Below are 10,718 nucleotides of genomic sequence, written 5' to 3' on the forward strand. Positions count from 1 at the left end.
ATGATACACATTTTATTACTAATGTTTTTTCTGTCTACTACATGGTTATGTTTAACTAGAGTGGCTAGGAAATCTGCTGTAACTGAACCAATATGTCTATTGCTTATATTCCCACGGCTCAGCACTGCAGATGGTTAATGCCTAGTTATATGTCACCATGGTCAGGATGATTTTTTCCCCCGCTTCATATCTGTGCTTTGCAATTTTCCAATTCCAGCTGATGCAACAGCAGACAACAGTTCTGTCCACATCACATGGCAGTTACCTGAGTCCTGGTGTGGCATTTCCTCAATGTCATATTCAGCAGATTGGCGCTGTCAACCTGAATGGCCTACCAACCACACCCATCACACCAGCATCAGGTGAGCTTCATGAATCTAGTGTGTGCATTGTCTGCATAGCAACTAGGATGGTTGATCTTGTTTGCAAATATTACTTTGTAAAGGCCCAAATGGCAGTGGAAGAACCTGGCGATGATGATTAGCCGTAGTACGCTGAGTTATGAAGGGTTTCAGTTGCTTAGCAACACTGGAAGCAGCCTTTCAGTATCAGGAGTTGTGTTGCCTAGTAACATGAAAAAGAGTTAAGTTGCCTAGAGACACTGGGAGGAGTAAGTGACACTGGCATGCGTTGCCTAGTAACTGTGAGCAGCTGTTATTACTTAAAACTGGAAATTATCTGTGTTTGCTCTGCAGGACTACATTCCCCACCCGTCATTGGCACTGCCGCTGTACCTGGGCTGGTGACTCCATTAACCAATGGATTTCCTGGTCTTGTACCATTCCCTAGTAGTCATCCTGCCCTGGACACAATTTACACCAATAGCATTGTGCCATACCCAGGTGAGATGAAACGCTATTTTAGATTGCCCGTAGGTTAGCTGGCACACTGATTTCATACATGTTCTGACTATGTCTTTATTTTTCCCCCGTTCCCTATATTTGCTGCACAGCACAGAGTCCTGCGCTGACAGTGGAGAGCCTGCACCCTTCGTTCACTGGGGTACAGCAGTACTCAGGTATTTATGTACATGCTTGGCATCTATAACCAACAGCCCTAATAACCTTCCAGCCATCCTAGATCCAGGACATATCCTACTCGCCACAAATACGAGTCTTAGTATAAAGCAGAGTGCGCCAAATTTATTAACAGACACGGGCCTCTTTATAAATTTGGCGCATTTCCAGGCAATCTGTGCACCAGTCTTTGAAACCTATGCCAGCTATGTGCGGGCCTAGACTTGAACTAGCCTTTACCCTAGTTTCTGGCGTAAATGATAGTAAGTTCATCAGGCCACTGGAGGCCACGGCCCTGCTGCTAAACCACTTGGTGAGAAAAGTAAGAAGTCTCCATATCAATTTGATAAATACCTTATGTTCCTTCAAGGAGAAATATAACCACTATATTCATATAAAGCAAAAGGTTTCAGATTTTTTAAAGGGGTTGCCTGCCTTTAAGAATGCATTTTTTTTGTTAGAAGGCTCCATCTAAAATTATCATATCACAGGGTGTCCCACTGCTGGTACCTCTAGCGATCAGCTGTAATCTGTAGGGAACTTGGCAGTAAGTGTTCATCATCCGGCAGAGTTACATGGTTCCCCATTGTAATCAGTCAGCTGTCTGTGTAACCAGTGCCAGGTCCTTTAGTTGGACAGACACTTTCCACTAGATGTGGGTCCTTAAAGAGGAATCCCTCTCTATTAAAGGGCATCTGTCAGCAGATTTGTAGCTGTGAAACTAGCTGACCTGTTACATGTGCGCTTGTGCCCACACTAATCAAATGAGCCTCAAGGAGCAACGGGGGCGTTGTCGTTACACCTAGATGCTCAGCTCTCTCTGCAACTGCCGCACCCTCTCCACTTTGATTGACATGGCCTGGTATGATCATATTTACACTGCCTCGTCCTGTCAATCAAAGTGGAGAGGGTGTGGCAGTTGCAGAGAGAGCAGAGCCTCTATTTGTAATGGTAACGCCCCCGTTGCTCCTCAAGGCTCATTTGCATATATTTAAACATCACTTTTCTCAGCAATGCCGGCACATATGAACATGGGACCAACACAGATGCCTTCAGCTGCCAAGCGCACATGTACCAGGTCAGCCAGTTTCATAGGTACAAATCTGCTGCCAGAAGCCCTTTAAGGGGGTTGTCTGACTTTTAAGAAAATTTCCCAGTGTCTCCAAATGCGATAAAATAATGAAAACATACACTCCCTACTTAATCCCCAGCTTTTTTCAGCACTGCCGTTCTGGTTCCCACATTTGAGCTCACAGGATGCAGTGGTGACATAGCTGTATACAGTGATTGGCTGCAGCGGTCACATGTCTTATACAGCTACATCACTGCTGCAACCGTTAAACACAAATGTGGGGACCAGAGTACATTGAGCGGCGACTGTATGTTCTTTCATTATCACATTTAGTGGCCCACAGAAATGAATGGCGTGGTGGACCGACATGCAGATTACCCCTCCATTCAGAGGGGGGAGCCTCGCTTTCTGGTTAATTGGGAGTCTCAGCAGTCAGGCCCCTACGACTGTTGTAGGTGATACATGATTTTCTTGGGATAACCCCTTTTATAAATGCTCATCATAATTCTGGTTAATTTTATCACATTTTCATTAGTAAATCTGCTCTAATATGTTAAATTAGAAGAAAGCACTGATGCACATATTAGAACTATATCATTTTAAAACATATTTTCCGCCTTTTGTCTTCCCCTTGAAACACCATTTTACAGCGGCACTAAATATACAGAACTGAGCCAGAATACAATGGGTGATTTTTCTATCTCTGCACGTCGGTTGACCCTCAGATTTCTATCACTTATATGTAGCTTGATTGCCAAGGATAGGACTGCAGCTTAGCCCTATGTAGTGAGCTCCTCCTAAACCGCATACAAACTTGCCATGGAAACTGTGCCAAAAAGGGCAGTGTCAGGGTACTTTCACACTTGCGTTTTTCTTTTCAGGCGCCAAGTTCCGCCCTAGGGGCTCAAATCCGGAAAAGAACTGATCAGGTATATCCCCATGCATTCTGAATGGAGAGTAATCCGTTCAGGATGCATCAGGATGTCTTCAGTTCAGTCTTTTTGACTGATCAGGACAGAGATAATAAATACCGCAGCATGCTACGGTTTTATCTCTGGCCAAAAAAACTGAACACTTGCCTGAATGCCGGACCCTGCATTTTTTTCCATAGGAATGTATTAGTGCCGGATCCGGCATTCAAAATACTGGAATGCCAGATCCTTCCTGAAAAAAATGGGAAAAAATTAATGCTGCAGCCGTTTTTTAGGAAGACACCGGAAAGACGGATCCGGCATTTCAATGCATTTGTAAGACAGATCAGGATCCTGATCAGTCTTACAAATGCCTTCAGTTGGCATACATTTTGCCAGATTCGGCAGACAGTTCCGGCGACGGAACTACTTGCCGGATCAGTGTGAAAGTAGCCTCAGTTATTGGCTACAGTTTTCCTGGATTCCGGCATAGAATATGCAACAAAATCCACAAACAAGCCGTCTGCACGTAACACTTAACTCATGCCATTCTGCCTATATATGCTATTTTAATTTTTTTATATTCTTTTGGCAGTTCACCATTTTTTTTTTCCCCCATCCAGCAATTTATCCCACAGCCGCTCTTACGCCTGTCACACATAACACCCCACAGCCTCCTCCTATACTGCAACAACGCGAAGGTAAGGATATAATAGCAACTTCAAAATGTTGTCCAGGATTTCAAAATCTGTGCATATGGGTTCAAAACAAAATAATAAACCATGCAATATATTTACCTCACTGATTCCACTCTAGTTGACACGGGTGATCTCATGCACCCCTCCATCCCCTGATGCTTCTTCATCGCAGGGGCGTTGCTAGGTTAAAACATTCGGGGCCTGGGCCTCTGATGTTTTGTCCCAGGACCCGAATATACTGCCTGCCTGCTAGATACAACTGTATTGCCATCTTCAGGATGGCAATACAATTGAATCTAATGCCCTGCAAGAGCTGAAGGACCTGGGATGACATCACAGGTCATGTGATCAGTGCTAAATGCAGTAGCTGAAAAGGACCTGCAGAAGAGGATGACTCAGCAGTGAAAATAAGTCCTGGGAAGAAGCTGTGGTGAGGTCTGCTACATGAGGTGAGGTAAGTGAAGGGTAGATTACACAGTGTGAGAGGCAGAGCAATGTTGGGAGTTGTAGTTATTTAACTGGGACTGTATGTTAGAGCTGAAGGGAGGGAAGTTATTTACATGGGACAGGGGTGGAGTGATGTTATTTACATAGGACTGAAAGTTGAGGGAGCGATGTTATTTACATGGGAATGCATGTTGGAGGTGGCTGGGGCAGGGTGATGTTATTTACATGGGACTATATGTTGAAGGCGGCTGTGGGAGGGAGTTCTATTATTTACATGGGACTGAATGTTGAGGGGTAATGTGATTTACATGGGACTGCATGTTGGAGGTGGCTGGGGAGGGGATGATTTTATTTACATGGGACTGTATATTGAAAGTGATTGGGGAGGAAGTGGTGTTATTTACATGTGACTGAATATTGAGTTGGTGATGTTATTTACATTGGACTGTATGTTGAAGGGGCTGGAGAGGGGGTTATGTTCTTTACATGAGACTGTATGTTGAAGGCGGCTGGGGAGGGGGTAATGTTATTTATGTAGGACTCTATATTGAGGGGGGCAGGAGAGATGGTGTGATATTTACATGGGACTGTATTTAAGAGGGGGCTGTAGATAGAAAGGGATGTTATTTACATGGGACTGTATATTGGAGGTGGCTGGAGAGATGGTGTGATGGTATTTACATGGCACTCTAGGGCGGAGAAGGGAAATAATGTTATTTACATGGGACTGTATGGTGGAGGGGCTGAGGAATTATAATTTTTAAGGACAGTAAACAGAGGACTATAGCTACAGGGGGCACTGCAGGGGGCATTATAAAAACTAGGAGGGCTTCAGGGCGAGCATTATAACAGTAGGGGGCATTATAAATACTGGGGGCACTGTGGGGGCATTTTAAATCCAGGAGACATTAGGTGTTCTTATTACTAATAGTGGCTCTATAGGAGGGACTTGATCTGCATTATTTCTACTAAGAGCACTGTGGGGGCCTTATTAATACTGAGGGTTCTGTAGATAGCTTTATTACCACTGGGGGAACAATAGGGGGCCTTATTTCTATCAGGGGATCTGTAAGGGCATTAATAATACTGGAGGGCTCTTGTACTAATGGGGGCACTCTTGGGGAACATTATCACAGTTGGGGGCACTGTAGGGGGCAATATTACTAATGAGGGCATTCTAGAAGGTAATTACTATTGGTGGGACTATGAAGAGCACTATTACTATGGGGGGCACTCATTTTTATTCAGGATAGTATTTGGGGGTACAGAAAAATGAGGAAGCTAAGATGTCAGCGTGTCACACTCTGTAGCGACGAGGCGCGGCTGAGAGAAGTTGTCCGGATGGAATGGAGAAGATGATGACAGAGATCTACATCAGAGGAGACGTCACCTGGGAGGAACTGGATGTGAGAGGTACGTGCTGCTGTATAGCTGTATAGCTATAGCGGGCTTAGGGGTCGGTTGGTCGACTTAGAGAATTGGGCCATATGCATTGGGGCTTGGGCCCTGGATCTTTTGAGACCCTAGCAATGCCCCTGCTTCATAGTAACATCAGGTGGCATGTATTTCAAACATTGCCCCCTCACTTGATTTGTAGAGAGAGCAGGCACTGTGCCAGTTTGCACAGCACATGGCAATTTGTGTCATGTTGTGTGCATTCTGGTTAGTCATTTCTACCAATGACTGACCTCTAGACTGTGATTAAATCCGATTTGATATGTTAAGCATACCAGCCTTTATAGAAATATGAGCACTAAATGAATAGCACATTGTAAATGCTTGATGCTTATATTCTCATTCAGACACCAGAATCCAAATCACTTGTTTCCTGCACAGTTAATGATAAAGCTGTGACCACCCACAGCCACCACTAGGGGGAGCTCAGTGCATATGAATAGAAGCTGTAAGTATCTCAATGCAGTGAGCCCTCCCTTTTGGCTGATGTAGGAAAACCTAGGTTCAATAGCCTTTGATTGCCATATACTGTTTGAAGACTCTGCAGTATTACATATTTTCTAGTCTTTCTTCCAGAGAAAGTCTTCTTTTAAATCTCCATACCTGAAACATGAAACTCGCTGACCTGTTACATGTGCGCTTGGCAGCTGAAGACATCTGTGTTAGTCCCATGTTCATATGTGCCCGCACTGCTGAGAAAAGTGAAGTGTTAATATATGCAAATGAGCCTCTAGGGGCAATGGGATGTTACACTTGGAGGCTCCACTTTCTCTGCACTTCCTCTCCGGTTTGATTGACAGGACCAGGCAATGTAAATGTCATCACACTTGACCCTGTCAATCAAAGTGCAAGGGAGCAGCAGCTGCAGAGAGAGAGCAGAGCCTCAAGATGTAATGGCGACGCCCCCGTTGCTCCTAGAGGCTCATTTGCATATATTAAAACATCACTTTTCTCAGCAATGTGGTTACATATGAACATGGGACCAACACAGATGTCTTCAGATGCCAAGCGCACATGTAACAGGTCAGCCAGTTTCATAGCTACAAATCTGCTGACAGATGCCCTTTAAATTTAATGGAACATCCAAACTCCCAGACTCTACAAGTATAATCAACATACCTTTTCTATGACATATCAGTCATACCACTTTTGGGCAGTGTTTCCCTTTAAATGCCTTTGTGGACTGGCCTAATTTGGCATATTTTGAGTGTTGAGGCAAAGGAAAGGTACCAAGAAATCTGTATTCTATTTTGCATCTTGATCTGATTATGTCTAAAATCCACTGAACTGTGATGTCTTGTGAGTAATGTGGGAAGAATTTGGAAAACCTCTTCATTTAGAGAAGTGCGTCTGTTGTCAGCAATCAGTCTTTAGGAATGACAAGCGTCTACGATTCCCTCTTTGGGTGGACAAAAAAAGGAAAATCTTCTCTATTCAGTCTGACGTGGTTGAATTTAGCTGGTGATCATCTCCTCCACCTTTATCAACCAGGCAATATAAAATGATATAAAAAAGATGATCAACACATGTGAACTCTTCACAAGCTAGTTCCAGTGACATGGTAAATGTGCCATAATAAGAAGTCTTTATCAGCAGTTTCTGTGATCATGGGCTAATCAAGAATATGCAGCTTCAGAAACTGGCTTCTGAAATGACTTTTTTGGGTGGAGGGGGGCACATTTTTTAATACAGGTTTGATTTGTAAATTATGCATATCTTTGTTTCCTCTAGGATTTGCAAATTAGCTGGTCAGTAGTGTTGAGTAAACTTGTGTTTTCAAGTTCGGCGTACAAAGTTCGGGTTCACTACCAAGGACCATAACGGAATTCTGTGACTGCGTGCACCATGGAAGCCTATAAGAGGCATTCCGTATTGCATTTCATAATAATAGAAGTCTATGGCCAGCACAGACTTCATTGCACCTTAAAAGGGTTGTGTCACTGCAGCAAGTGGCTTTTATCAAGCCTCCTTTGCCGGCTTGATACATTTTTCCATCACATTATACACTGCTTGCTTCCATGATTATGTCCACTCTGCAATCCATCAGTGGTGGCCGTGCTTGTACACTATAGGAAAAAGTGCCGGTCTCTCTGGTGGCCGGGACCATGGGAGCTCACTTAGGCTGGTGTTGTTTCCTATAGTGTGCAAGCACGGCCACCACTGATGGATTGCAGAGTGGACATGACCATGGAAGCAAACAGTGTATAATGCGATGGAGAAATTAATCAAGCTGGCAAAGGAAGCAAAATGGATAATAGCAATACATTAGTAAGTGCTTGTATTAACTTTCTCTACATAATAAATACTATTTCGTCCCTTTTAAATTACGTTAGGTGAGGAAAATGGGGCATCAAAGAGACTTCCTTTCAAATATATCAAACGTGTTGAAATGTTTATTTAAAACCTTTCCGCTATTAAGTCATGGCAGGAAGGTTGTTCCTACTCTGTAATAGTACAGTATTGTGCAAAAGTTTTAGGCATATGTGGAGAAATACTGCAAAGTAAGAATGCTTTTTCAAAATAGAAGTGGTAACTGATAAAAATAAACTACTAACAAAATGCAAAGTGAATGAAGAAAAGAGAAAGCTAAATGAAATCAATATTTGGTGTGACCTCCCTTTGCTTTCAAAACAGCATCAATTCTTCTAGGTACACTTTCACACAGTTTTTGAAGGAACATAGCAGGGAGGTTGTTGCAAACATCTTGGAGAAGTAACCATAGATTTTCTGTTGATGTAGTCCTGCTCAAATCCTCATAATGTAATCCCAGACAGACTTGATGATGTTGAGATCACAGCTCTGTGGGGCCCATGTCATCACCTCCAGGACTCCTTAATTTTCTTTACGCTGAAGATAGTTTTTAATGACATTGGCAGTGTGTTTAGAGTCCTCCTGCCACAGGACAAATTTGGAGCCAATCAGATGCCTCCTTGGTGGTATTGACTAATGGATAAGTACTGTATCTGCTAGTAGTTCTTAGCATTAACATTAATCCTGACCAAATACACAGGTCCATTTGATGGCATGCAGCCTCAAACTTGCAAGGAGCCTCCACTTTGCTTCATTGTTGCCTCCAGACACTCATTATTGTACTGCTCTCCAGCCCTTCGGTGAACATACTGCCTCCTGTTACAGCTAAATGTTTCAAATTTTGACTCATCGGTCGAGAGCATCGGCTGCCATCTTTCTGTTCCCCAGTTCGTATGTGTTTGTGCATAGTTAAGTTGCTTGTCCTTGTTTCCACGTCAAAGGTATGGCTTTCTGGCTCAATTCTTCCTCATTCAGGAGCACAAATGTACAACAACAGAGCTTGAAAAGGGGCCTCTTTAATCCTGAGTCCTGAAAAGTCCTGTACGGACTACAACATCCTACTGAATACGATGCACTTCTCGGCTGGACCAATAAATGAAAATATCTTAATTACAACTGTGGTGTGCTGTCTCACTTTAGAATGCTTGCATGTTTTCAGGTCTCTACGGTGGGGAAGGGATGGAAGACAGGCACCCACCAAAAGCCATTAGAGGAGTGTACTGTTGCAACTTGGAGAGAACTACTGAATGCCATAACATCAATAACAGGACCACTGAAATCAGCGGGACTATTAGTGGGACTCAGTGAGGGTGGCATACTACAGTTGACAGGTTCCCTTTAACAGGATAAATAACATATAATGGCATTTAGACAATCTTTCAGCTGTGGTGTACAGAGATATTGGCCTTGAGATCTTCATAAGCTAGGTGCCTATCCTGCATCATGGATGTGACTTGAACTGAAAAAGTCATATGACAGCTTCACAGTTGCCTTTTCTACAGACCCCCCCAGCATGGCCATGCCCATGTTGGTAATCATACTTACCTGATCCCTGTATCTGGGTTCCGGCTGCCCAGTCAGCTCTGCGGGACCTGGGCCTACCCGCTTCAACCTCCAGTTTGATGCCACATAACTGGCATCTGCCCATCCAGTTCAGCCTGTTATCCTAGCCTGTACATGTACATGCTACACATGTTAAATAAACCAACACGTTTCACATGCACATAATAAGAAGAAATACAAAATTATACCCATTACTTAAAGGATTTTTCTATTTTTATGTAAATAAAGCTTATACACTCACATTGTCATCATGTAACAAATATATTTTATTCACATAAACATCGAAAACCCTTTTAACGTCTTTCAGCATGCTTATAAAAGTTTATAGAGCAAAACTGACTCTCAGAATGTAGTTACTTGCTTTGGAAGCCAGGCAAGTAATTTACACAAGTGTGCATGTAGGCTGTGAAAAATACCCTTCCCCATTAAAGTAGGTGATCACTACTAATTTCAGAGTTCATAGGCCCTTAGTTCAACTCTCTATTATGTATGTGTTCTTCTTTCCACAGGGCCAGAGGGTTGTAACCTATTTATCTATCATCTGCCCCAGGAGTTTGGGGATAATGAGTTGACACAAATGTTCCTGCCATTTGGTAACATAATTTCATCCAAAGTGTTCATGGATCGAGCTACCAATCAGAGCAAGTGTTTTGGTGAGTTTTAATGTCCTTTCATCTTATGCAGTCTATTTTTTGCCGTACAGCATGTCTGTGCAGATATCTGTTGCAGTGATCACCATTCATATACATTCCTTTTCACTCCAGGATTTGTCAGTTTTGATAATCCATCCAGTGCTCAGACAGCTATCCAGGCCATGAATGGTTTTCAGATAGGGATGAAAAGGCTGAAGGTCCAACTAAAGAGGCCTAAAGACACAACTCAACCATACTGACCATCCCTATACCTAAAAGACCAATCTTGGTCATACAGGTAGGATCCTATTCTCAAAATGTCAGGTAGGTGTAATTGTGATAACGTAATAATGATGTGATACATTTCTTTTTGTTGCAGATTCGCAATGGACCTTTGACCCTCAATTCTTCACTAGAGGATTATGGGAAAGAAGACTTTTTACCACTAAACACTATGTCCCACCCCTGAACCTCATGATCTTTGTCCCTCACCCACACCCAAGGACCAAAAGGTGGCTTTGGGGAGGAGCAGGAAGAACCAAGCTACCTAAACACAAGGTTGTGTCTTGTGAGTGTTCTATGTCTGTTTACCCAACGCCCAGGAGAGACCATCC

At 43.2% G+C, this 10,718-nt stretch overlaps 1 protein-coding gene across 23 annotated transcripts in view; it reads left to right on the forward strand.

The window, feature by feature from the left end:
* Window positions 1–10,364, forward strand: part of CELF5 (CUGBP Elav-like family member 5) — a 118,244-nt gene extending 107,880 nt beyond the window's left edge. For 3 of the 23 annotated variants that reach the window (XM_044284740.1, XM_044284722.1, XM_044284731.1), the window contains 7 exons: window positions 218–362; window positions 696–842; window positions 953–1,018; window positions 2,142–2,144; window positions 3,623–3,700; window positions 9,982–10,065; window positions 10,237–10,364. In XM_044284740.1, the coding sequence (XP_044140675.1) occupies window positions 218–362; window positions 696–842; window positions 953–1,018; window positions 2,142–2,144; window positions 3,623–3,700; window positions 9,982–10,065; window positions 10,237–10,364 (651 nt within the window). Of the gene's footprint in view, window positions 1–217; window positions 366–695; window positions 843–952; window positions 1,020–2,141; window positions 2,145–3,617; window positions 3,701–9,981; window positions 10,126–10,236 lie in introns of those variants that run through there. The other 20 variants (XM_044284711.1, XM_044284685.1, XM_044284701.1 and 17 more) reach the window with 9 other exon arrangements.
* Window positions 10,365–10,718: the final 354 nt, after the last annotated feature.

This window comes from Bufo gargarizans, chromosome 1 (genome assembly GCF_014858855.1).
Source record: "Bufo gargarizans isolate SCDJY-AF-19 chromosome 1, ASM1485885v1, whole genome shotgun sequence".
In the NCBI taxonomy this organism is placed as follows: domain Eukaryota; kingdom Metazoa; phylum Chordata; class Amphibia; order Anura; family Bufonidae; genus Bufo; species Bufo gargarizans.